At 38.0% G+C, this 27,914-nt stretch overlaps 1 protein-coding gene across 7 annotated transcripts in view; it reads left to right on the forward strand.

The window, feature by feature from the left end:
• Window positions 1-27,028, forward strand: part of CCT6B (chaperonin containing TCP1 subunit 6B) — a 42,267-nt gene extending 15,239 nt beyond the window's left edge. For 4 of the 7 annotated variants that reach the window (XM_061142801.1, XM_061142804.1, XM_061142800.1 and 1 more), the window contains 10 exons: window positions 1,790-1,900; window positions 2,062-2,221; window positions 8,959-9,041; window positions 9,574-9,670; window positions 10,100-10,247; window positions 16,572-16,705; window positions 18,457-18,559; window positions 20,495-20,567; window positions 21,072-21,121; window positions 23,154-27,028. In XM_061142801.1, the coding sequence (XP_060998784.1) occupies window positions 1,790-1,900; window positions 2,062-2,221; window positions 8,959-9,041; window positions 9,574-9,670; window positions 10,100-10,247; window positions 16,572-16,705; window positions 18,457-18,559; window positions 20,495-20,567; window positions 21,072-21,121; window positions 23,154-23,197 (1,003 nt within the window). In that variant the 3' untranslated portion in view covers window positions 23,198-27,028. Of the gene's footprint in view, window positions 1-1,789; window positions 1,901-2,061; window positions 2,222-8,958; window positions 9,042-9,573; window positions 9,671-10,099; window positions 10,248-16,571; window positions 16,706-18,456; window positions 18,560-20,494; window positions 20,568-21,071; window positions 21,436-23,153 lie in introns of those variants that run through there. The other 3 variants (XM_061142802.1, XM_061142805.1, XM_061142806.1) reach the window with 2 other exon arrangements.
• The last annotated feature ends 886 nt before the right edge of the window (window positions 27,029-27,914 follow it).

Consider the following 27,914-nt stretch of genomic DNA (forward strand, 5'->3'; position numbering starts at 1 on the left):
TAAGTCAAGAGCTTAGTTTGGGGACTGTTATGTTTTAGGTGCCTATTAGATGTCCCTGTGGAGCTGCTGAGTAGGGATTTGAAGGGAGGTGTCAGGAATTCAGGATAGAGGTCTGGACTGGAAATATATATTTGGGAGTCATTGGTGTATGGATGACGTAAAGCTCTGAGAGTTAATTAGATCATCTGGAAAGTGATAAAGATAGAGAAAAGAGGAAGTTTAAAGATTGAGCCCTGAAAACTGCAGTGTTTAGAAACTTAGAAGATGAGGAGGACTGAACAAGGGAGACTGAAAAAGGGTGGTCAGTGAGAAAGGAGGAAAGCCAAGAAAGAGCAGTATTCCAGGAGCTAAGAGAGAAAGTGTTTCAAGGAGAGAGTAACCTGCTGTTGACAGTTTGAGCATTTGGCCATTAGATTTGGAGAATGTTTAAGGGGCGAGTGTGAGAGTCGGATTGAAGGTGGGCTCAAGAGAGAATGCTTAGGAAAGAAGTGAGGATGCAAATACTGACAACTCAGAGGAGTTAGCTCTAACGGGGAGCAGAGAAGTGGGACACTAGCTCGAATGGAACATGGGAATGGGGCCGAAGGGGAATAATTTTTTGTTTTAAAGATGAGAATTACTATGGCAAGTGTGTACCCTGATGAGGATGCTCGTGGAGGCAGGAACAGTTGATGGGGGGGAAGAGGGGACAGTTGCAGGAGCCGAGAGGGGAAATGGAATTCAGTCCGCAGGTGGGGGGCCGACCTTAGAGAGGAGGGAGCATGAGCAGTTCACTTCTGTTCATAGGAGCTTGAGGTTCAAGTGCTGGTAGAGGCCCTGATGGGACAGAGTGTTTATTTTCTCAAGCAAAGTCATTTGCTGAGGGTGAGAAGCAGTGGAAGAGTGAAGGAGACTTGAAGAGTGAAGAATATTGAACATGTAGTTTGTTTCTTTCTTCCTAAATAAAATGTCTTCACATTCAGTTAAGAGTTGGAGTAATCCAGTTAGAAGAAAATTCTGTAAACTTCCCTATAATTATGTTCAACTATTTAAAAAATCACTTCTTTACATTAATGTATAACAAATATTGGTTATAAAAGATTCATAAGTAGAAATGTATTTCCTAGTTGGGTGTAAATGAATTTTTGAAAGTTATAGAAATATTTTCTCTTGAAAGGTCATTTAGAAAACAGGAAAAAAGCCCCCTGCTGCCCCCTGCCAATTATCTCTGTTCCTACCACCCAAGCATAATCCTACTCTTAGTTTTCTTCTGTTTTTCCTTTTCAATGCCAAGGAGCTTATTAAGAATAGTGATAATCACACTTTATAGGTAATTTGTCATTCTCTGCATATAAATGTAGCTACCCCTGTAAATATTTTTCCATGTTATTACATGGTTTTCATGACTAGCCCATAGTCAAGTCATTGTCTGCTGAACAATGTCCTATTGTTGGACATTTAGGTTAACAGTTTTTAGTTGTTCCATATAATTAGTTTGAACAAATGTGCCTTAGAAACTCATTGTGTGTCTCCCTTTCATTACTTGATCAGCTGTGTCACATGTTTGAGCCACATAATTTAAAGAATAATTTGGGATTGACTTTTCATTGTCCCGTCACAGTCACACTGTGTTAAAATAGGTTCTCTTTTCTAATTTTATTAATTATGTGTTGGGTTTAAAGTTGGTGTAAGGCAATAGTGTGTAACAATTGCTCTGGCAGTTCTGTTACCACTTTAAGAGTATAATTTTAATTTTATACTAAATTTAGAGTGTATATTCAAAATAGGAAACAGTGCATATTTTTACTAGGTTGATCAAAGGGTTAGTTCTGGATCATGGTGCCCGTCATCCAGATATGAAGAAACGAGTAGATGATGCATTTATCCTTACCTGTAATGTATCGCTAGAATATGAAAAAACGTAAGTGTCCCAGTTACTCTTTGTATCCTTTGAAATTGTATTTTTTCTAAAACTTTTTTTTAACTCCTATTTTTACCTACCAAATGTTTACTATAAACCCTTTCTGCCTTCCTGTTTTTCCCTGCCTTACCTTTACTAGCTTGTCTTTATTAATCTTCTAGTGAGGTGAGCTCTGGTTTCTTTTATAAGACTGCAGAAGAGAAAGAGAAATTGGTAAAAGCTGAAAGAAAATTTATTGAAGACAGAGTACAAAAAATAATAGACTTGAAAGACAAAGTCTGTGCTCAGTCCAATAAAGGATTTGTTGTCATTAATCAAAAGGTGAGAAGAAAGTTTGGATTTTTAACTGTTGTAAATGTTCTTCAGTGTTTTGCCAAGTGTGGTTTGTGGGCCCCAGGTTAGGGCACATCTGTGAGGTCAAAACTATTTTCATAATAGTAATAATAATGCCTTTTACACTGTGTTGATGTCTGCGATGATGATGCAAAGCAGCGACAGGGAAAACCGCTGGCACCTTAGAACAAATCATGGCAGTAAGCACCACACTGTACTAGTCATCATCGCCACATCACCGCACGTATAAGAAGGGCAGTTTCATTTAAGAATGTTTTGATGAAAGGGGAAAACTTAATAATTTCGTCAAATTTTGATCCTTGAAATTGCATCTTTTTATTTTTTAATTGAAGTATAGTTGGTTTACAATATTGTGTTAATTTGAGGTGTACAGCATAATGGGCTTCCCTGATAGCTCAGATGGTAAAGAACCCACCTGAGTTTTGCAGATTATACTCCATCATAGTTTATTGTAGGATAATAGGTATATCCCTGTGCTATATAGTATATCCTTGTTGATATATATAACTGATAAGAGATATAAAAGATAGATAGCTTATGTATTTTTTAAAAACTTAAAAGAGTTATTTTTATTGTTGGCTGTGTGGGTCTTCATTGGGCTTTTTTTCAGTTGCAGTGCACAGGCTTCTCACTGTGGTGGCTTCCGTGCTGTGGAGCACGGGCTCTAGGGCACAGGCTCAGTAATGGTGGCACGCAGGCTTAGGTGCTCTGTGGCATTTGGGAGTTAGCCATGGCATATGGGATCTTCCTGGATCAGAGATGGAACTCATGTCTCCCGCACTGGCAGGCAGATTCTTTACTGCTGAACCACTGGGGAAGCCCTTATCTGTCTTATGTGTGGTAGCTTGTATGTGTCCATCCCACACCCTAATTTGTTCCTCCCTGCTTTCCCTTTTCCCTTTGGTAACCAAGGTTTGTCTTCTATATCTGTGATTCTGTTTCTGTTTTGCACGTACATTCATTTGTATTACTTATTAGGTTCCACATATAAATGATATATATAGTGTTTGTCTTTCTCTAACGTATTTCACTGAACGTAATATTCTTTTGTCCATCCATGTTGCTGCAGATGGCAGTATTTCATTCTTTTTTGTGGCTCAGTAATATTTCATTGCATACATACACCACAATGTTATCCCTTCATCTGTTGATGGGAATCTGCGCTGCTACCATGTCTTGGCTATTGTAAATAGCGCTGCTGTGAACATTGGGGTGCCTGTATTTTTTTGAATTAGTGTTTTCTGGAAATATACCCAGAAGTGGATGTATCCTTTTATAATTCTGTGTCACAAAATTTGAAGGATGGATAAAATACTTCTGCTACGTATCAAAATAAGGGTCTTGAAGCTCTTGTGTAATTGAGTTGCACGCTAACATAGCCACTTTTTTCATGGAATGCCATTTTTACTTGAAAGACTGACAGAATGGTTATTTAGACATGGGTATTTGGTAGGTTTTTCTCAAAAATGACTGAAACAGTCTTGCCACTTCAAGAAAACAATAGACAGTATGTATTGGCAATAATAAATTTGAGCTTTCAAACAAAAGTTAGAATTTTGGAAAACTTGTATCTGTCACTTTGAGCTTGGCAGCTTTCCAATACTTGAAAGACTCTTCTGATAATATTAGTGATGACATTAGCAAATGCGATATTTTTGATGTTGTATAATCATGAAAATTCTTAAAGAGATTGGAACACCAGACCACCTTACCTGTCTCCTGAGAAACCTGTATGTGATTCAAGAAGCGACAGTTAGAACCTTACATGGAACCAACAGACTGGTTCAAATTTGGAAAAGGAGTATGACATGGCTGTCTAATATCACCCTGTTTATTTAACTTATATGCAGAGTACATCATGCAGAATGCCAGGCTGGATGAATCACCATCTGGACTCAAGATTGCCAGGAGAAATATCAACAACCTCAGATATGCAGATGATATCTCTTAAATTGCAGAAAGTGAAGAGGACCTAAAGACCCTCTTGACGAGGGTGCAAGACGAGAGTGAAAGAGCTGGCTTAAAACTCAACATTCAAAAAACTAAGATCATGGCATCTGGTCCCATCACTTCATGGCAAATAGATGGGGAAACAATGGAAACAGTGAGAGACTTTATTTTCTTGGACTCCAAAATCACTGTGGACGGTGACTGCAGCCATGAAATTAAAAGATGCTTGCTCCTTGAAAGGAAAGCTCTGAAAACCTAGAAAGCATATTGAAAAGTAGAGACATCATTTTGCTAAAAAAGGTCCATGTAGTCAAAGCTGTGGTTTTTCCAATAGTCATATATGGATGTGAGAGTTGGACCATGAAGATGGCTGAGCTCTGAAAAATTGATGCCTTTGAACTGTGGTGCTAGAGAAGACTCTTGAGAGGCTTCTAGTGACTGACCTGAACTGAAAGATTTTATTTTCAAGGGATTAATAAATATTTCAAAAATGTCAATTTAAACTTTAGTCAGTTAAGTCGCTCAGTCGTATCCGACTCTTTGTGACCCCATGGACCGCAGCACGATAGGCTTCTCAGTCCATCACCAACTCCTGAAGCTTACTCAAACTCATGTCCAGCGAGTGAGTGATGCCATCCAATGATCTCATCCTCTGTCGTCCCCTTCTCCTCCCACCTTCAATCTTTCCCAGCATCAGGGTCTTTTCAAATGAGTCAGTTCTTCTCATTAGGTGGCCAAAATATTGGAGTTTCAGCTTTAACATCAGTCCTTTCAATGAACACTCAGGACTGATCTCGTTTAGGATTGACTGGTTGGATCTCCTTGCAGTCCAAGGGACTCTCAAGAGTCTTCTCCAACACCACAGTTCAAAAGCATCAATTCTTCGGCACTCAGCTTTCTTTACGGTCCAACTCTCACATCCATACGTGACTACTGGAAAAACCATAGCTTTGACTAGATGGACCTTTGTTGGCAAAGTAACATCTCTGCTTTTTAATATGCTGCCTAGGTTGGTCATAGCTTTTCTTCCAAGGAGCAGCGTCTTTTTATTTCATGGCTGCAGTCACCCTCCACAGTGATTTTGGAGTGCGAAAAAATAAAGTCTCACTGTTTCCATTGTTTCCCCATCTATTTACCATGAAGTGATGGGACCGGATGTCATGATCTTAGTTTTCTGAATGCTGAGTTTTAAGCCAACTTTTTCACTCTCCTCTTTCACTTTCATCAAGAGGCTCTTTAGTTCTTCTTCACTTTTCTGCCATAAGGGTGGTGTCATCTGCATATCTGAGGTTATTGATATTTCTCCCGGCAGTCTTGATTCCAGCTTGTGCTTCATTCAGCCCGGCATTTTGCATGATGTACTCTGCATATAAGTTAAATAAGCAGGGTGACAATATATAGCTTTGATGTACTACTTTCCCGATTTGGAACCAGTCTGTTGTTCCATGTCCAGTTCTAACTGTTGCTTCTTGAGCTTCATAACAGATTTCTCAGGCAGCAGGTCAGGTGATCTGGTATTCCCATCTCTTTCAGAATTTTCCACAGTTTGTTGTGATCCACACAAAGGCTTTGGCGTAGTCAATAAAGCAGAAGTAGATGTTTTTCTGGAGCTCTCTTGCTTTTTCGATGATCCAGGGGATGTTGGCAATTTGATCTCTGGTTCCTGTGCCCTTTCTAAATCCAGCTTGAACATCTGGAAGTTCATGGTTCACGTACTGTTGAAGCCTGGCTTGGAGAATTTTGGCCATTACTTTGCTAGCGTGTGAGATGAGTGCAACTGTGTGGTAGTTTGAGCATTCTTTGGCATTGCCTTTCTTTGGGATTGGAATGAAAACTGACCTTTTCCAGTCCTGTGGCCACTGCTGAGCTTTCCAGATTTGCTGGCATGTTGAGTGCACCATGTTCACAGCATCATCTTTTAGGATTTGAAATAGCTCAACTGGAATTCCATCCCCTCCGCTAGCTTTGTTCGTAGTGATGCTTCCTAGGGCCCACTTGACTTTGCATTCCAGGATGTCTGGCTCTAGGTGAATGATCACACCATCGTGGTTATCTGGGTCATGAAGATCTTTTTTGTATAGTTCTTCTGTGTATTCTTGCCACCTCTTCTTAATATCTTCTGCTTCTGTTAGGTCCATATCATTTCTGTTCTTTATTGAGCCCATCTTGCATGAAATGTTCCCTTGGTATCTCTAATTTTCTCTAAGAGATCTCTAGTCTTTCCCATTCTATTGTTTTCCTCTATTTCTTTGCATTGATCACTGAGGAAGGCTTTCTTATCTCTCCTTGCTATTCCTTGGAACTCTGCATTCAAATGGGTATATCTTTCCTTTTCTCCTTTGCTTTTCACTTCTCTTCTTTTCTCAGTTATTTGTAAGACCTCCTCAGACAACCATTTTGCCTTATTGCATTTGTTTTTCTTGGGGATGGTCTTGATTACTGCCTCCTGTACAATATCACGAACCTCTGTCCATAGTTCTTCAGGCACTCTTGTCTATCAGATCTAATTCCTTGAATCTGTCTGTCGCTTCCACTGTATAATTGTAAGGGATTTGATTTAGGCCATACCTGAATGGTCTAGTGGTTTTCCCTACTTTCTTCAATTTACGTCTGAATGTGGCGATAAGGAATTCATGATCTGAGCCACAATCAGCTCCCAGTCTTGTTTTGCTGACTGTACAAAGCTTCTCCATCTTTGGCTGCAAAGAATATAGTCAATCTGATTTCAGTATTGACACTCTGGTGATGTCCATGTGTAGAGTCTTGTGTTGTTGGAAGAGGGTGTTTGCTATGACCTGTGCGTTCTCTTGGCAAAACCCTGTCAGCCTTTGCACTGCTTCAGTTTGTACTCCAAGGGCAAATTTGTCTGTTACTCCAGGTAGTTCTTGACTTCCTACTTTTGCATTCCAGTCACCTATAATGAAAAGGACATCTTTTTTGGGTGTTAGTTCTAGAAGGTCTTGTAGGTCTTCATAGAACCATTCAAGTTCATATTCTTCAGCATTACTGGTCAGGGCGTAGACTTGGATTACCATGATATTCAGTGGTTTGCCTTGGAAACGAAGAGAGATCATCCTCTTGTTTATGAGATTGCATCCAAGTACTGCATTTTGGACTCTTCTGTTGACTATGAGGGCTACTCCATTTTTTCTAAGGAATTCTTGCCCACGGTAGTAGATATCATGGTCATCTGAGTTACATTCACTCATTTCAGTCCATTTTAGTTCATTGATTCCTAAAATGTCAATGTTCCCTCTTGCCATCTCCTGTTTGACTACTTCTAATTTACCTTGATTGATGTACCTAACATTCCAGGTTCCTATGCAACTTTGCTCTTTACAGCATCGGACTTTACTTCCATCACCATTCACATCCACAGCTGGGTGTTGTTTTTGCTTTGGCTCCATCTCTTCATTCTTTCTGGAGTTATTTCTCCACTAATCTCCAGTAGCATGTTGGACACCTACTGACCCGGAGAGTTCATCTTTCAGTGTCTTATCTTTTTGCCTTTTCATACTGTTCATGTGGTTCTCAAGGCAAGAATACTGAAGTGGTTTGCCATTCCCTTCTCCAGTGGACCACATTTTGTCAGAACTCTCCACCATGACCCATCTGTCTTGGGTGGCCCTACACAGCATGGCTCATATCATTGAGTTAGACAAGGCTGTGGTCCATGTGATCAGTTTGATTAATTTTCTGTGATTGTGGTTTTCATTCTGTTTGCCCTCTGATGGAGAAGGGTGGAAGCTTCTGATGCAAGAGACTGACTGAAGGGGAAACTGGATCTTGTTCTGGTGGGTGGGGCCATGCTCAGTAAATCTTTCATCCAATTTCTGTTTTTGGGCAGGGCTGTGTTCCCTCCTTGAGGCCAAATTGTGGTAGAGGTAATAAAGATAATGGTAATGAAGGTAAATCTCCTTCAAAAGATCTGGTGGAGGCTCTGCTGCACTCCCCGCCCCCGACCCTGCAGTAGACCACCACCAACCCATCCCTCTGCTGGAGCCTCCTGGACACTCAGGGGCAAGTCTGAGTTAGTCTCTTGTGGGGTCACTGCTCCTTTGTCCTGGGTCCTGGTGCACACAAGGTTTTGTTTGTGCCCTCTTGGAGTCTCTATCCCCAGTCCTATGTAAGTTCTGGCTGCTCTATGGTGGGGTTAATGGTGATCTCTTCCAAGAGGGCTGATGCCATACCCAGGTCTGCTGCCCCCAGAGCCCCCGCCCCTGCGTCAGGCCACTGCTGACCTGTACCCCCGCAGGAGACATTCAAACACTCAAAGGCAAGCTCAGTCTCTGTGGGGTCTCCTGGTGCACACAGAGGTTTTGTTTGAGCCCTCAGAGCGTCTCTCGTGGGTATGGGGTTTGATTCTAAATGTGATTTCGCCCCTCCTACCATCTTGCTGGGGCTTCTCCTTTGCCCTTGGACGTGGGATATCTTCTTTTGGTAGGATCCCACATTCTGCTGTTGATGGTTGTTCAGCATGAGTTGTAATTTTGGAGTTCTCGCAGGAGAAGATGAGTGCACGTCCTTCTACTCCGCCATCTTTTTTTTCCTTTTTTTCCTCATATTATAATTTTAACTTATGATAAGTATTATAGATACAGATCACATAAACGAAAGCTCTTTGGGTTCTTAGTAATTTTTAAGATTGTGAAGCAGTGTTGAGACCAAAAAGTTTGAGATCTATTGGCTTAAAACATGTTTATAAAAAAAATTAAAAAAAAATGCTTATAACTTTTATGCTAATTTGATTATAGGGAATTGATCCATTTTCCTTAGATGCTCTTGCAAAACATGGCATTTTAGCTCTTCGTAGAGCAAAAAGAAGAAACATGGAAAGGTAAGCTTGCTGATAATTATGTATCTTAAGTTTTTTTATAGATTAAATTGAAATTATCCTGTGTGTATTCCTTTTAGCTTTTATGTCAGTGTTGTTGAACAGATAGTAGCATTCAGTTCAGTTTAGTCGCTCAGTCATGTCTGACTCTTTGTGACCCCACGGACTGTAGCACGCCAGGCATCTTTGTCCATCACCAACTCCTGGAGTTTACCCAAACTCATGTCCATTGAGTTGGTGATGCCATCCAACCATCAAGTAGTAGCATACACATTTCAAATTTTGTTCATAGTTTCAGTAAATAATGGAAGTGTTAACAAAAAATAATGGAAGTGTTAAAAATCAAGATTGTTAATACATCTCAACTTTTTCTCATCAGAACCTCAGAAGGTTTTCATCTTCTTAAAACAGATTTGAAAATAATACAATATAATGACAATGCAGGCTTCTGTGTTAGATTATATTTTTCACCTTTAACAAATTAGTCTGTATGTTTTTCATAACCAAAACTATGGTGTCATATATGTAATTTCAGACTCTCTCTTGCTTGTGGTGGAGTGGCTGTGAATTCTGTTGAAGACCTCAGTGTAGATTGCTTGGGACATGCTGGTCTTGTATATGAGTACACATTAGTGAGTATTTCTGTGGGCAGTGGTTATAATGTGAACAGCAGACTTTCAAATATAACTTAACTGCTTTAACACGTATTTGGTTAATGCCGTGTGATGTGCTCAGTTGCTTGAGTTGTGTCCGACACTTTGTGACCCTGTGGACCTCAGCCCGCCAGGCTCCAATGTCCATGGGATTTTCCAGGAATCCTGGAGTGGGTTGCCGTGCCTTCCTCCAGGGGATCTTCCCAACCCAGGGATTGGACCCATGTTTCCTGTGGTTCTTGCATTGCAGGCAGATTCTTTACCTGCTGAGCCATCAGGGAAGCCCACATTTAGTTATACTTGATAAGAAAAATTCGTATAAAGTTTGGGTTCTGATAGTATCAGCTCGGCCTTGATTTCATAATGGCTTTATGTATTAAAGTTATATCTCCTTGTATTACCCTTTAGGGTGAGGAAAAATACACTTTTATTGAGGACTGCATTAACCCTCGCTCTGTCACCTTGTTGGTTAAGGGACCAAATAAGCATACTCTCACACAAATCAAGGATGCTGTAAGGGATGGACTTCGTGCCATCAAAAATGCCATTGAAGATGGTAAGCTCTTTTTTGTGATAGACATGAACCTCACAAATTTTTAAAGTAGTAATTTTTCTATTACAGGATGCATAGTATTTTAAAAGATATGAATGATTACTATTCTCTTATTTCACTTAGGACTGTTTACAGTGAAGTTTTCTCCTTGGGGATAGTCTTTCCTATAGTTAATTTAATTAAAAAAATTGTTTTGACTGTGCTGGGTCTTTGTCTAGTTGGAGCGAGCAGGGGCTACTCTTCACTGCATTGCACAGGGCTTCTCATTGTGTTGGCCTCTCCTGTTGTGGAACACGGGCTGTAGGCGCACAGGTTCAGTATTTGTGGCACATGGGCCCTAGAGCTTGCAGGCTTGTAGTTGTGGCTCAGCAGTTACGGCTCACAGGCTGTAGAGCGTGGACTCAGTAGTGGCGTACCGCCTTAGTTACTTCATAGCATGTGGAATCTTTCCGGGCCAGGCTTGGAACCCATGTCCCCTGCATTGACAGGCAGATTCTTATCCACTGGACCATCAGGGACGTACTGAAATATTCTTAATAGTATGCTGCCTTTTTAATTAACTTCTGTTTATTAAATGAAAAAACTGATTTAATATTGTAGTATCATTTTTCATTTTTGGAAATTTATTTTTAAAACCATGAAAATGCTTAGGACCCATTCCATTTCCTCAGTGCAGTATAATTTTAAGAAAGATTAGGAGAGAATATTTATTGATAATTTATTACCAGCTTCCTTTTAAAAAGAGTTAGGGTTAGATAATTCAGTAACACACTGTGTAAGTGAGAATAGTAAACACATCATGAAAAAATGCTCAACATCATTATTCATTAGGGAAATGAAAATCAGGACCACCAAGAGATACTGTTTCACGGTGATTAGGATGGCAGTAATCAAAAACCTGTACAATAATGAACATTGATGAAAATGTGGAGAAATTGGAACCCTCATACGTTGCTGGTGGGAACTGTTGGAAAATTAGGCAGTTCCTCAAAGATTAAATGTAGAGTTACTCTATGAGCAGCACATCACCTCTTACGTGTGTATACAAGTGAGGTAAAAATGTATGTCCACACCAAAAATACACATGAATGTTCATAGTAGCCAGCCAGTGGAGACAATCCAAATACCCATTAGCTGATGAATAGACAAATAAAATGTGGTATGTCTATACAATGGAGTGTTATAAAGGGATAAATACTGATATATGCTACAATATTGATGACCTTGAAAACATTCTATAATATAAAAGAATCTAGGCACAAAAGTCTATGTGTTATATGATTCCAGAAAAGGCAAAGCCATAAAAAGTTGATTAGTAGTTGTGATTGTCAGGGGCTGGGGGAAGGGGAAATTGGGAATGATTGCTAGTGGGTACAGGGTATTTTTAGGAAAATATTTTGGGATTAGAATGGTGATGGTTGCACAGCCATGTGAATATACTGAAAACTACTGGGAAGCACACTTTTTTTTTTGGCTGCATAGCATAGAATTTGGGATTCCCTAACCAGGGATCGAGCCCATGCCACCTGTGGTGAAAGTGTAGAGTCTTAACCACTGCACCAGTGTAAAAGGCTGAATTTTATGGTGTGTGAATGGTATCTCAAAAAATAGAGTAACTCTATAAACAATACATCAGATTTGTCTGATAAGCAAAAACATAAATGTGAAATAATGGTAAAACAGAAGCTGAGATGGAAAATTAGCACCTAGGAAAATAGGATATGGATATAGCAAACATAATAGTCACTGTAATATTTAATCTGCCAGAACATAGAGATACAATCAACTATATAGGTTTCATTATTGAAAAGGAGAAATCACAGCAGTTCCTAAATTAAAAAAATATGGGAGATGGTATGAGAGCCTACTTCTTATAGTCACTTTTGATGAAAGCTAGTAGTATTTTTTAAAGAAGATAAACATATGATCCAGCATGAAGGCTTTGGTAGTTCAACTTGGTTCTTAGGATTTAGAATACAAAGAAAAATGGACTATTTTAAAAAATCACTTCAACCTCTTAGTTTTTTAAGAAATAATTTATCTAGGTAATTGACATATTATAAACTACACATGTTTAAAGTATACAGCCATGAAACAGTCCCCTCAGTCAAGATAATGAATATATTTATCACCCCGAAAAGTTACCTCATTGCCCCTTGGAAATCCTTCCTTCCCCTTCTCCGTGTCACCCTGCCCGTAGGCAACCTCTTGGGTACAACAGGAAGTCAGCTTTCTGTTGCTATAGATTCGTTTGCATTTTTTAGAATCGTGTATGAATGGAATAATACACTGTGTATTCTTTTTTTTTTGCTTGGCTTCTTTTACTCAACGTAATTGTTGTAAATTAATTAATGTTATTATATTGATCAGAGTTCATTCATTTTATTGCTAGATAGTATTCCATTATGTGAATATACTACAGTTTATTTCATCAGATTCACCTATTGATGAACATTTGGTTGTTTACAGTTCTTGGCTCTAGCAAATAAAGTTGTTATGAACATTTGTATACAAGTCTTTGTATGGACATATGCTTTCTTTTGCCTTGGGTAAATGGCTAGGAAAGCAATGCTATGTTTAACTTTTTAGAAATTGCTCAACTGTTTTGTCACAGACTGTTTTACATTCCCATTGGTTGTTCTGTATCCTTACCAATAGGACTGGGTATAGTCAGTCATGTTAACTTTAGCCATTCTAAAATTTAAAAAACCAAACTGTAATTTTAATTTGCATTTTCTTAATGATCATTGATGTTAAGCATCTTTTCATGTGCTTACTTGCTATCCATATCTTTGGTGAAGTTTCTGTTCAGATCTTTTGCCCTTTTAAAAATTGGGTTGTTTGTTTTCTTATTGTTGAGCTTGAGAGTTCTTTGTGTATTCTGGATACAAATGCCTTTTCAGATGTATGATCTGTCAATATTTTCTGCTACTCTGTAGTTTGTTCTGTTATTCTCTTAACAGTGTATTTCAAAGAAGAATTCTTAATTTTGATGAAGTATAATTTATCAATTTTTCTTTCATGGATTATGCTTTTGGGTGATATCTAAAAAATCTTTACCTACCCAAGGTCGCAAAATTTTTCTTTTAGAACTGCTGGTCTTAGGTTTGTGCAGTCTCTACCACCATCTATCACAGACATCTTTCATCTTGCAAAACTGAAACTCTGTACCTGTGAAGCAGTAACTTTCCAGTCTCTTCTCTCTCAAGCCCCTGGAGACCACCATTCTACATTTTGTCTTTATGAATGTGACTGTTCTTGTACTTCATATGAATGGAATCATACAGTATTTGTCCTTTTGCCAGTGGCTATTTTGCTGAGTATAATGTCTTCAGGGTTCATCCATGTTATATTAAATTTCCTATTATAATTATAATATAATTTAATATATTATATATAATATATAATATAATATAAGTTTCCTGTTATATTCAAAATTTCCTTCCTTTTAAGGCTGAATAATATTCCATTAAAGATATATACCACATTATATTTATCCATTCTTTGTTTTTTTCTTGGCCACAGCTTGTGACTTGAGGGATCTTAGTTCCCCAACAGGGACTGAACCTGTGACCGAAGTCCTAACCACTGGACTGCCAGGGAATTCCCTATCCCCTCATCTGCATTGGCAGGCAGACTCTTCCCTGAGCCTACCAGGGAAGCCCTGGAGTTTTCTTCATGGGAAGATTTTAAGCACAAATTCAATCTCTTTTATAGATACAGGACTATTCAGGTTGTCTGTTTTTCTTGAGTGAGCTTTAGTACTTTGTGTCTTTCAAGAAATTTGTCCACTTCATCTAAGTTAAGATCATACTGCCATGAACTAAGTCTGATTTGCTGCCTATTTTTGGTAGATAAAGTTATATTGGAACATAGATGCCCCCATTTGTTTATGTATTGTCTGTGACTTTGTGCTATGCTAGCAGAATCAGATAGTTGCAGAAGAGATGGCATGGCCTACAGAGCCTAAAATATTCATTACCTGGCCTTTTGCAGAAAGTTTGGTAACCCCCTGATCTTTGTTTTCAAATTTATTGACATAAAGTTGTTTGTAATATTACTTTGTTATCCCCTTAATAACTGTAGAATCTGTAGTGACAGATTTCTACACTGTTCTCATTTCATTTCATGGATCATTTTTATTTCATTGATTTCCACTTTGATCTTTACTGTTTTCCTTTTCTGCTTACATTAGTTTTCATTTGTTCTTCATTGGTTTGAGACCTTTGTACTTTTCTAATATGGGTGTTTAGTGATGTAAATTTCTCTTCAGTTACTGCTTTAGTAGCATCCCACACATATTGGTACGTTGTGTTTTTTTAGGAGAATGGGATCTGGGAAGTTTTCAAAGCTACTGGTAATGTTCTATTTCTTAAACTGGGTGGTAGGTACATGGGTACATTTATTTGTACATTTATCCTTTATATATTATACATGTAAATACTCTTTTGTGTTTATTCAGTATTTAACAAGGAGCTTTTAGAAAGTGTGAATGGGAGGTGAGTCTGTAATTACCTTGTGGGTAGACAATTCTCTTGAGCAGTTATGTTGTACAATGAAGCAGAGAAAGGGGGTTGTAATTAAAGAATGATGTAGGATAAAAGAAGAGATTATCTTTGTGTTGTTTATTTTAAACATGGATGATTCCAAAGCAAGTTTACTAATTCAAAGAAGAGTAAATAAACTTTATAAAACCATACCAGCAGGTGTAAGAGTTAATATCCTCAAGTGAAAATTGATGTGTTTAATCAGAGCTTTTACCTTAGAATAATAACACGTAATTTTTTTCTCAAACAGTTTGAGTCTGCTTATACAAGGAAGCAAATACTTCCTTGAGTTCTGAGAATTTCATAGCAAAAACTATGGCCAGTTTATGTTGGCCTAGAATTTTTTTCAAATCAAATGCTGTTATCAGTGCTCTGCAACCATAAATTTTAAGTAACTACATTTTAAGTGTAGTCATAAAGGAGAAGGATGAAGGTATGTCTGCTCTTATAAACAATGAAATAAGCTGTTTGTAGCCAGCTGTTACCTGTTCAGTTCGGTCCAGTCACTCAGTCATGTCCGACTCTTTGCGACCCCCTGGACTGCAGCACCCCAGGCCTCACTGTCCATCACCGGCTCACGGAGTTTACTCAGACTCATATCCATTGAGTTGGTGATGCCATCTAACCATCTCATCCTCTGTTGTCCCCTTCTCCTCCTGCCTTCAATCTTTCCCAGCATCATGGTCTTTTCAAATGAGTCACTTCTTCGAATCTGGTGGCCAAAGTAGTGGAGCTTCAGCTTCAACATCAGTCCTTCCAATGAATATTCAGGACTGACTTCCTTTAGGATTGACTGGTTGAATCTCCTTGCAGTCCAAGGGACTCTCAAGAGTCTTCTCCAACACCGCAGTTCAAAAGCATCAAGTCGTTGGTACTCAGTTTTCTTTATAGTCCAATTCTCACATCCATACTTGACTACTGGAAAAACCATAGCTTTGACTAGACAGAGGTTTGTTCGCAAAGTAATGTCTCTGATTTTTAATATGCTGTCTAGGTTGGTCATAAATTTTCTTCCAAGGAGCAAGCGTCTTTTAATTTCATGGCTGCAGTCACCATCTGCAGTGATTTTGCAGCCCCCCGAAATAATGTCTGTCACTGTTTCCACTGTTCCCCCATCTATTTGCCATGAAGTGATGGGACCAGATGCCATGATCTTAGTTTTTTGAATGTTGAGTTTTAAGCCAACTTTTTCACTTTCTTCTTTCACTTTCATCAAGAGGCTCTTTAGTTCTTCATCACTTTCTGCCATAAGAGTGGTGTCATCTGCCTATCTGAGGTTACTGACATTTCTCCTGGCAGTCTTGATTCTAGCTTGTGCTTCATCCAGCCTGGCATTTCTCGTGATGTACTCTGCATATAAGTTAAATAAGAAGGGTGACAATATACAGCCTTGATGTACTCCTTTCCCTATTTGGAACCAGTCTGTTGTTCCATGTCCACTTCTAGCTGTTGCTTCCTGACCTGCATACAGGTTTCTCAGGAGGCAGGTCAGATGGTTTGGTATTCCCATCTCTTGAAGAATTTTCCACAGTTTGTTGTGATCCACACAGTCAAAGACTTTGGCATAGCACATCTGTACTGTGCTTAATTATTTAATGATATATAACTTTAGGATCTTTCATAAGACATCTGAGTAATCACTGAGCTGTGTGACTTATTTCTCTCCGTATTTAAATACAGTTTAGATGCAGGCAAGATAATAGAACATGAATGTCTAGTTGCATTTTCCTCTGTTTCTTCTGTGTGGTATGTCTTGCCAATCATTTTTTCCCCCCAATAGGTTGTGTTGTTCCGGGAGCAGGTGCTGTTGAAGTGGCAATAGCTGAAGCTCTAGTTACATACAAGCACACGATACAAGGAAGAGCTCGTCTTGGAGTCCAAGCTTTTGCTGATGCTTTACTCATTATCCCTAAGGTATAACTATCCTAGTGGCCAAAGAACAATTGGTTGGACATAAGATGTCTAATTAAATTGCCCATATTAGGTATCACAGTAGTGTAGAAAGATAGGTGTTTACTTGTATTTCCCCACATAGTTTTAGCTGAAGCAGGGAAGTTTTTAGTATAATAGCTCTGAATGCTTGTAGGAGTTTCATAAAATGGCTAAATTACTACTTTGTTTCCATCTCTGAGCTCCAAAATTTGAAGTTAATTCCAAAAATTTCTTTCAAAAATACTTCATGATTAATCATAATGAAGAAGTTTAGAATGTAAAATTTAATTAGATTTTGAGTAGATCTTTATTTTGTTGGTGGTATCCAAAGTAAGAGCACTTTATGGGAAGTGAGAACTTTTGGCTGTTTAGCATTTCCAAATACAGTACTAGAAAAGGAGAGAAACCAGTTTTTTTTTTTTCCTTCTGTGTGTCAACAGAAGGACAGAGAACTGCCATTTTTTCCCCCTTCGCCTTAATCTGTTTGTGAACCACTTGGAAACACAGAAAACTATTTCAAATATACTATTACCATGACTTAAAACATTACTAAAATACTAGCAAAATCTCTTTGATAATTGCTTTAAAATTATTCATAATTTGTTGAATTTTTGTGAATTAGATATCCATTGTTTTCTTTCTCTGAAGAGGCAAAGTCTGTAATAGTTGCTACACATTGGTAAATTTGAGTATACATTGAATGGTACCTTTCTAGTCACCTGCTGTTGGTTTAGGATCACTTGGAAATGAACTTGGCTTGGAGTGCAGGTATCTCCATCTCTGTTGCTACAAGTCATGACTCCTCATGTGAACAAAGGGCACAGATATGCTACAAATAAGCAGATTTCCTTTAGCAAATGCTCAGGAAAATCCAGAAAACGTGTGGCTAGAAGGACCAAGCAAACGACAATACCTTTCTACTTCTTTCCGTTAAAAAAAAAATCTTTTGCAAGGAGTTGTTATGGAGACGGACCTCTTCAAGGGCCCTTGTCTAATACTGGGAAATGAATTGTCCGAGGAGACACATGTACTGACAAAGCAAAAGACTATATTGGGAAGGAGTGATCAAGCAGAAAGCAAAGTATGGGAACCCAGGAGAACTGCTCTTCCTCTTGACTCAGTCTTGGGTTTCTGGTGCTGGGGTTAGTTCCCAGGTTGTCTGTGGCCAGTTGTCTTGCTTGTGCTCCTATTTGGTCCAGCCCAGGGCCCTTTCCTGGTGGGCATGCACATCTCTCAGTCAAGATGGATTCTAACGCGAGAGTTTCTGGGAGGTTGTCAGGACATAGAGTGGGCTGGTGTGTCATCCCTCTTTCTGGCCCCTCTCAGAGTCTTCTGATTGGTCTTGGAGGTACCTTGTCAGTTCCCTGTTCTCTGTCAGGACCTCCTGTTGTGAGGCGACTTGTGCAAGTAGTTATTTTTATGCCTGGCCAGGGTGGGTGGTTTTAGTCCTGTTAACAGAGGGAAATTAATTTAGCAGGCTGGGGTTGGGGAAACTCTGTCTTCAGAATTTAGTGTGATGTACAAAGGGGAAATGTTGAAGTGAATATAATAATTACTAGGTACACAAAATAATTAAATTTAGATTAAGAGTGAAATTCTTCAAAAGGTGATGATTACTACATTATGGGTGTGTTTTCATAAGACTGGAAAGCAGTGCCTTATTTTTTATCTGATATTCTCATATATATGAAGACATTCTATACATATATTTATTATTATTTTTATTCGTACAGGTTCTTGCTCAGAATTCTGGTTATGACCTGCAGGAAACACTAGTAAAAATTCAGGCTGAGCATTCAGATTCAAAACAACCAGTCGGCATAGATCTGAATACAGGTAAGACAGTGAAGAAAACTTAGCGGCTTAATAAAAAAGAGGTTATACTACAGTGACCCAGAATTTATAGTAAGGGGGGATGTGGAGGTTTGGATGACTTTTGTATATTTTTTAAAAATTATATTTATTTATTTATTTTTGGCCGTACTGGCTCTTCATTGCTGTGAGGGCTTTTTTTTTCCCCCCTCTAGTTGTGAAGAGCAGGGGCTATTCACTTTTGATGGTGCTTGGTCTTCTCATTGTAGTGGCTTCTCTTGGCCCTAAGGTTTTCAGTTTTCAGTAGTTGCAACACATGGGCTCAGTAGTTGCGGCTTCCAGGCTTGAGAGCACAAACTCAATAGTTATGGCTCAGGAGCTTAGCTGCTCTGAGGCATGTGGGTTCTTCCTGGATCAGGTACCGAACCCATGTCTCCTGCATTGGCAGGCAGATTCTTTACCACTGAGCCACCAGGGAAGCACTGACTTTTATATTTAAAGAATGGGTGCCGTTAGTTTACTTTTGAACTTCTTAAAAGTAGATATTCATTCATTTAAGCAATAGTTATTGAGTGCTTGTTATTTGAGTAGGGATTCACACAGAACAAAATAGACAAAAGTCCCTGCCCTTGTGAGCTTATGTTGCTGCAGGAAAAGATAGGCAGTAAATGATAACCTTAATAAATAAGTACCTTTAACATTTTTAAAGGCAATAAATTATATGACAAAAATAAAGGAACAGTATAAGGATGATTGTGAATGCTAGAACAGGAGCATGGGGAGGGTGTTTTAATTTAAAGAGAATGATCAGAGTAGGCCTCAGTGAGAATGCCTATTGAACAAAATCAAAGAAAATTAGGAAATTAGCTATGTGGGAACTAGGGGAAGGATGTCCTAGGCCGAGGGAATAGCCAGTGGGAAAGCCAGTGTCTGGTGTTTTATGAGGAGGAGTTGGGAGATGAGAGAGGTGATAGAAAGTCAGATCACAAGAGGATATGTGGACCAGTGTGTGGAGTTTGACTTTCTGTGGTGGAACAGGGAGCAGTTTTGAGCAGAGGTGTGACATGGTCTGAATGTATTTAAAAGGATCACTCTTGCTATTCTGTGGTGAGGAGTCAACTGAACAACTGAAAGGAAATGGCATTGGCTGCTTTGGAGAAGACTATGTAGAGCAGGTTGTGGCTAGAGGTCAGCATTGAGTTCTGACAAGGTTAAGTCTGAAGTATCTGTTGACTTTAAAATAGACAGTTGGATGTACAAGTTTAAAGCTCAGGAAGGTGGCCCAGATTGGAGATGAGAACTTGGGAGTCGTCAGAGTGTGTGTGTGTGTGTGTGTGTGTGTGTGTGTGTATTTAACATTAAATCTTTTGTTTAATTTGGCTGTGTTGGGTCTTAGTTGCATTATGTGAGATCTTTCATTGCAGCACTCAGTCTTAGTTGCTCCATGGAATGTGGGATCTTAGTTCTCTGATCAGGGATCAGATCCCTGTCACCTGCAAGGCAGATTCCTAACCACTGGACCACCAGGGAAGTCCCAGAGTATATGTGTTTTAAATCCAGTAGATTGGATGAGATAACCTAGGGAGTGAGTGTAGAGAGAGAAGAAAAGAATCTAGTACTGAGCCTTTGGGTACTCCAACATTAAGAGCTCAGGAGCAAGAGGAAGAACCAGCAAAACAGACAGTAAAGGAGCCACTAGTGCAGAGGAGAGAAACCAGGCAAGTGCGGTATCCTGAAAGAGGTGACGGAAGGGCAGTGAGGAGGCCGTGGTCAGCTGTGCTAGCTAAGTGCTGCTGACAGACGCGGCTTGAGACCTGGCCTTTGGATTCGACACCAGGGAGGCCATTGGTGACCTTGATAATAGTCGTTTTGGTGGTATATGAGATATTGTTAGAATACATAGTCAATGGTAACAGAATATGTCAAGATTGTAGTATTGAAATTGTTTTTGCTTTGCAGGTGAGCCAATGGTAGCATCAGATGCAGGAGTGTGGGATAATTATTGTGTAAAAAAACAACTTCTTCACTCTTGGTAAGTTTGTATTAATAAGAGAAAGACTTTTAGGGACATAATTGTTAACATTAAGATTTTTCTATTATTTTTGCCATGCTACAGTGGAAAATGGTGAAGTATATAAAAAGGCATGGTATCCAGTTATTAAAACTAGCTTCTGTCATTTTCCAGTCCCTTTTACATTTTAGTTCTAACTGTGTAAGTTATAGGAAATGTTAATCTTACTGTTTATTTGAGAGGGAAAGGAAGGAAGTTTACTGAAATAGTACCACATGCATAGTGGGAAAAAAAATCAAATGATGTGCTAAAAATGAGCTCAGTTTTGCTGGAATGTAAAATTAGGTTTCTACTTTATCAGCAAAGGAGATGGATTTATAATACAAGAGGTTTTATTTATAATGCCTTTGTCTTATCTCACACCAACATCTTTGCAGAGCAAAGTGCCGTTAGTAGCTGGAGATTTCTTGGGGGAAAGAAGAGTGGGTTGGTGAGCGTTACTCACCCTGTCATCTTTTCCCTCAGCACTGTGATCGCCACCAACATTCTTCTGGTTGATGAAATTATGCGAGCTGGTATGTCTTCTCTCAAAGGGTGACTGAGTTCAAAATCAACTCTTCTAGAAGCTGAGACTCAGCACATCTTACATCCAATTCCCATTATGGAGCCTGAGCCATTCTCAGTTTTGACACAATAAATGCAGTTTATATTTGTTGGTCTTAGAAGTCTGAAAAGTATTTCATCAAGGTATAAAGAACATAAGAAATATTTTCACGGGAAAGAAATATTGATGAAAATAGTTTTCCCTTTGAAGTTCTAACTCCCTACCCTTTATTGTATGTATGATATTTTGATATAACAAGAAAAACATATTTGGTCTTTATCCCTGGTTCCTGGCACAAGCTCTGCTAAAACCTTTGTAATTTCCTGAGTAATGGGGGTGATGGGAACATTTTTTATTATAATATTTAGTCTTGGTCTCTGGTTCCTAAGATCTTCTAAGACCCTTGAAATCTCTGGAATTCATAAGGGTGCTTTTTGTGTGCTAATGAGATGAGTCTTGATGGGCTCCTACATAGCTTCAGGCTGGGGCTGGTTACTAGAGGAACCAACCATGTGATCAGAGGGTTAGGACTTTAAGCCTCCCTACCCTGGGAGGGAAGGGAAAAGGGCTAGAGATTGAGTTACTAATCAATTATACCTACATAATGAAGCTTCTATAGACTAATCCCTGAACTGTGGGGTTTGGAGAGCCTCATAAAGAGCTTTTGGAGAGGTTGGTGAATATATCCATGTGCTGGGAGGGTGGTGCACGCCAACTCCATGAAGATCAAACTCCTGTAGTCAGAATGCTTATGGACCTCGCCATATATACCTCTGCATCTGGCTGTTTATATTCTTTATAATATCCTTTGTAATAAACTGGTAAGTGTAAGTAAGTGTTTCCCCAAGTTTTGTGAGCTGCCATAGCAAGTTATCAACCCTGAGATGGAGGGGATTATGGGAACGGAAGTTGGACAGAAGTATGAGTAACATGTGGACCCACTGCTTGTTGCTTGGTGTCTGAGCTAGGGGGTGATATTGTGGAACTGAGCCCTTAACCTTGGAGTCTGTGCCAAGTCTTGGTAGTTAGTGTCAGAATTGAATTGTAGGGCACTCAGTTGTGTCTGAAGAGCTAGAGAATTAGTTGGTGTGGGAAAACCCCCACACATTTGGTTTCAAATGTTGTGAGTAGAGGAAACAATTTTCCTTTAATATGCTATTGCAGTTTCCATAAAATATAATCTATTCTGATTCTTGCACATTTTGGGCAACTTTTAATGAAGAAAAGATGGAGCACAGGTTTTAGAGCACTCAAGTCAATTTCCAGTTTGTTAGAGGGTCTCAGGGAAAAATGTGTTGTTCTCTCAAAATTCCTCCAGTAACTTCCTGCTGCCACTCTTTCTCTAATAAATATGACATCACTTTGTGAGTATAGCTTTGCTTTACTGACCCCTGGCAGTTTATTCTAAGTATAGTTCATTAGGTTTTACCTTGCTCTTTGGTGTGTATGACCAGCAACTTACACACACACTGTTCTATTAATAGCTCTGGCAGCTCTCTGCTCTGACTGGATGATTAGATAGAACAAGTCTCATCTGGAAAGGTTGGGATTGTTGGCACCAACGTTGGGAAATATTTTTTTTTTGGCTTTGAATATAGCTATTCTATATCAGTATTATTGCAATCTCTTTCTTCTTCAAAATACTAGAATTAATATATTACAGTTTTTATTATTTTAGTTAATGTCTATCCATGGATGCAAGTTGATGAGATTAAAATATGGCAGGTGCATTAATGGAACGTTGGCCTATTAGTGCATTTAGGGCAAAGTTCATTTAACCATTTGATGCCTTACTTAAAAGCGTGTAGTCTTATAGTCTGTTTTTCTCCCCCACTTAATGTGTTGTCAGTATCTTTCCAAGTTAATAGCTACACTTTTGAACTTTATGTGTTCATTCATCCATTCACTTTGTTTTAGCTGTTTCTGAGTATTCCAGTATATGTCTATACTATAATGTATTTATACATCGATGGACCTTTTGATTATTTCTAATTTTACATCAGGGCTTCCCTGGTGGCTCAGTGGTAAAGAATCCTGCCTGCAATGAAGGAGACAAAGGTTGGACCCCTGGATCCTAAAGATTCCCTGGAGGAGGAAATGGCAACCACCTCCAGTATTCTTGCCTGGGAAATCCCATGGACTGAGGGACCTGGTGGTCTAGAGTCCATGGGGTTGCAAAAGATCTGGACACGACTTAGTGACTAAACAACAGCAGCAATTTTATATCATTTAAACATCATAGCATTGAATTTTTGTGTACATGTCTCCTTGGACACACATGTGAGAGTGTTTCTAGAGATTATACCTAGAAATGGAGCTGGAGTTTAGAGCTCTTCATCTTTATATTTACTAAGTGGTTATACCAGTTTACATTCTCCCCTGTTTAGTTCCATATCTCTACAACCTTGCCAAGTCTTGTTATTTTTAAACCTCAAATTTTTGCCAATCTGAAGAATATAAAATTATATCCCCTCGTAACAGCAATTGCCTTGATTACTAGTGAAATTGAACATATTTTCATGAATATTTTGACCATTTTCTGTTCTATAACGTTATCTATTCATATTGTTGCCCATTTTATATTTTTGGATTTGTTTTTCTGGTATTTGATTATCTGTCTATCTATATTTCACAATATTTTCTCCCAGATTTAAACTTCTTCACTTTTGAAAAGTATACAAAAGAATTTGGTATACATGCTTTTATATATACTGAAATTTATCATTTTTTCTTTTTAGTTTATATTTTTTGTGCTTCTACAAAAAATTCTTTACTGCTTCAATAATGTTTTCTTACATTTCTTCAGTTTTTAAAATTTAATCACATTTAGGCTATTAATTCATCTGGAATTTATTTTTGTATTCTGTTGTATATGTTATGGATCCATTTCTTCCCCGCCCCCCATATTGTTAACGAAGTGTTCTTATACCTGCTGATTTGTGACTGTATACCAGTGTCCTTTGCATTCCATTTGACTGAATTATCTTTACTTGGATTTTTGTTTCTCATTTAAATATGTTGTTCCATTGGTCTAGTAGTTGTTATTACATCAATACCACATTGTTTTAATTCTTAAAACTTAAAAGTCTTAATGTGTGGTAGGGTGAGTTTACCAGTCCCTTCTTTATTTTCTGCAAAATTGTTTTGGCTATTCCTAGATCTGTTTTCTTTCTTTTAGGATCAGCCTGTTATATGTTGTATGTTTTCATTAGAATTTTAGAATTTCAATGACTTTATAGTTTATATCAGGTAGAAATATATGTATTCTTCCCACTCATAAATATATCACTTTGTATCTTACTACTTCATTTGTTTTTTTAATTTTAGTAAACGTTTTCAATGAAACTCTAAGTGTTTCTTATAAAAATGCATTACGTCTTTGGTTAAATTTATTCCTATGTATTTTTACAAGCTGTTGTAAATACCACCTTTTATAAAAATTGTATTTTTAATTGTACATTGCTGTACTATGGTCCTTCTGTGGGCTTTAATATATTGGCTTTTGTATTTCATAACCTTGCTGAACTGTCTTATTAGTGCAATAGTTTGTAGTTTATTTTGGATTATCTGGGTTGATCATAACAGGTTAGTTCTTTTTTTTTTTCCACTTCTTGTATTATCTCTACTCTTTTCCTGTTTTATTGAGCTGCCTAAGACCTTTGTATAATATTGAATAGAGGCAGTGATGGCAATTATGTATATTCTGTTCTTGCATTTAAAGGGGATGTTTCTAGCATTTTACTGTTTTTTGTTCGTTTTGTTTTTGCTGTGAAATCTTGGCAGGTAGTCAGCTGTGTAAAGTTAAGACTATTCCTTTGTATTTCTGTTTTGATAAGAAGTTTTTTAAAAATGTTGTGATTGTTGAGTTTTATCAAATGATTTTCTTCATGCTTTGAGTTGTTTTCTTCAATAAATTTTCTTTCTTTTTTTTTTGATAGATAAGTGATTTATTAGAATAGGACACTTGTGAGGCTTACAAGCGGGCAGGTGAGAAATGCCACACCCCAAGAACTCACTGGGCTACAGTTTTATAATCAAAGGAAAAGTGGGGAGGGGGAGAAGAACTTCTTTGTCTTTCTTGAGTAGATGTCATGGTTCCATCATCAGTTCCTTCTCCAGGTTGAGCAGGGGAGTTTTCTTGTTCTTACATTGTCTAACTGGGTCCACAAATCACTGCTTTTCATGCGTGCAGAGAACGTGTCCTAGGGATGATGAACTTACTGAGCTCACAGGGCAGATGTGGGTCTCATGCCACCATTGTTTTATGTTTTGGGGCATGTCCCGTGCTTCTGTTGCATGGTTTTCTTGCTAAGCAAGGCTGCTTGTTTAATAAGTTTCCTAATGTTAAACTATTCTTGTATTCCTGAGATAAATCCTTTTTGATTGTGATGTTTGATCATGTTTGTTGAGTCTAAGATGCAGATTTTTTACATTTTAACATTTCTGTAATTAGAATATGTTTTACAGTCAGTGGCATCTTCTAATTCCTCTTGCTTGAACTTGGTTACCAGTTCAGTTCAGTTGGTCAGTTGTGTCCGACTCTTTGCGACCTCATGAACTGCAGCACTCCTGGCTTCTCTGTCCATCACTGACTCCCGGAGCTTGCTCAAACTCACGTCCACCGAGTTGGTCATACTTTGAGTAGTTTTAGTTAACCACCATTTGAGGAAGGAATAGGAGTCTTAATTGTTGCCTGAAAACTTTCTGTTGTTAACTTCTGGTAAAGAAAATTTCAGCAGCAAAACTTTCTGAATATGCATCAGGGGCTTAGAAGAAAATGCAGAAACTATTTTATGAAATATTACATACCACCCGCTCTTGATGGCAAGAATAAATATGAAAGCCTTTGAGTTGAAAAGTGATTTAGAAGAGCTGGACTCCAATATGAAGATCTTAACGTTATTTATTTTGCTTATATTTTCCTCATTATGAATGTATAAGAGTGATAGATAATAAAAGTAAGTGTAAATAAGTCTAAAAAGCTCTTTCAGTGAGCATAAAATAAAATCTGGGTGATAAGAAAGCATTATGTTATGGTTGAAGTGATGGGATTTTTCTTTCTTAGTGTAAAAGTAATGGTATATCTTAGAATCAGTGACATTTCTGATGTGGTGAAATATAGTATTAATGTTTTATATATTGCTGGTCTTGATACTAATATTTATTTAGGTTTTTGTATGTATTCATAAGCAAGATTGGTCTATAATTTTACTTGCTCACTATCCTTGTCCAATTTTGGTATCAGTGACATACTAGCCTCATAAAATGAAATGGAGAATTATTCTTCTTTTTCTTTTCTTTGAAACAGTCTGAGTCAGTAAGATGGAGGGTTATCTCTTTCTTGACAGCTTGGTCTTCGCCCAGTAGTTTTTTAAATGGGAGGGATAGATTTTTGAGTCCTGATAAAATTTTCTTCATTGCTTTAAGTCTTGAGTTTTCTATTTCCTTTTGAGTCTGTTTTCATAATTTATATTTTAAAAGAAATCTTCTATAAAACAATGCTTTTACCCTTTGTGTATTACTCTAGAGAGGATGTCTCTTTTTGGTATGGTGGGGCTGGTCAGTTGGGGTTGAGAGAGGGTAAGATTTTTCTAGTGTCTCTTTACTTTCTTTATTTTTAATAAAATATTAATTGAAGTATAGTTGATTTTTAAAATTGTTTATTTTAATTGAAGTACTTTGTTTTGAGAAGAATGTCTCTAAAAACAGCCTATAGCTAGATTTTTATTATTTCAATCAGTTGTCTGACATTTCTTTTAACTGGCAGGTTTAGTTAATATTTTATGATTACTGATGTAATGAATTTACTTCTACCATACAATTTTAATACCTTCTATTTGTCCTTTTTAATGCTTTTTCTCCTTTACTACCTTCTATTGGATTGACCAGATTTTTAAATTTAGTTTATTAATCCTTCTTTTCCCTCTGCTAGTTTGGAAATGGTATATCTTATTTATTACTTTAAAAATTTTAACTTGTTAACTTAATATAGTTAATAACTCTCTGCTCCCCCCAACAATACAAAATCTTTAAAACATTTTAAATATAGTCTTCCCCTCTTGTTTACCATGTGTTCTTATTCAATATTTTAGTTCCATTTTGTCTTTTATTTATTTTTGTTGTTGTTGTTGTTTTTATTTTGTCTTTTAAGTTCTCTGTATTAGTCATAATAATAATTAGTATTGTTTTATACAATAATAAAGCAGTTTCTGTTTATATTTTCCATTTGTTTTCAATTCATTTCTTTGTTTACCATTCTTCCTTGCAACTGTACCTTCCAGCTGGGTTCACTTTCTTTTTTTCTGATGTATATCCTAGTCTTTGTGCAAATCTGCTAGTAATACTTTAAGTTTTTCTTCCCTCTAAACGTCTTAATTGCTCTCAGCTATTGAGTAGTAATTTATTTATGTATTTGACTTCGTGGGTCTTAGTTGAGGCATGCAGGGCTTCTCTCTAGTTGTGGTCTGCAGGCTTCTCATTGCGGTGTCTTCTCTTGTTGCAGAGCACAAGTTCTAGGCTTGCAGGCCTCAGTAGTTGCAGCACAAGGGCTCAGTAGTTGTCACCCGAGGACTTTAGAGCTTGGGCTCAGTACTTGTGGCACATGGGCTTAGTTGCTCCAGGGTGTGTGGAATCTTCCCAGACCAGAGATCGAACTTGTGTCCCTTGTATTGGCAGGCGGATTCTTATCCACTGTCCCATGAGGGAAGTCCAGCTTCTACCTTTTGATTATTGTGAATAATGCTTCTATAAACACGTGTATGTAA

This window comes from Dama dama, chromosome 5 (assembly GCF_033118175.1).
Source record: "Dama dama isolate Ldn47 chromosome 5, ASM3311817v1, whole genome shotgun sequence".
NCBI classification, from domain to species: Eukaryota; Metazoa; Chordata; class Mammalia; order Artiodactyla; family Cervidae; genus Dama; species Dama dama.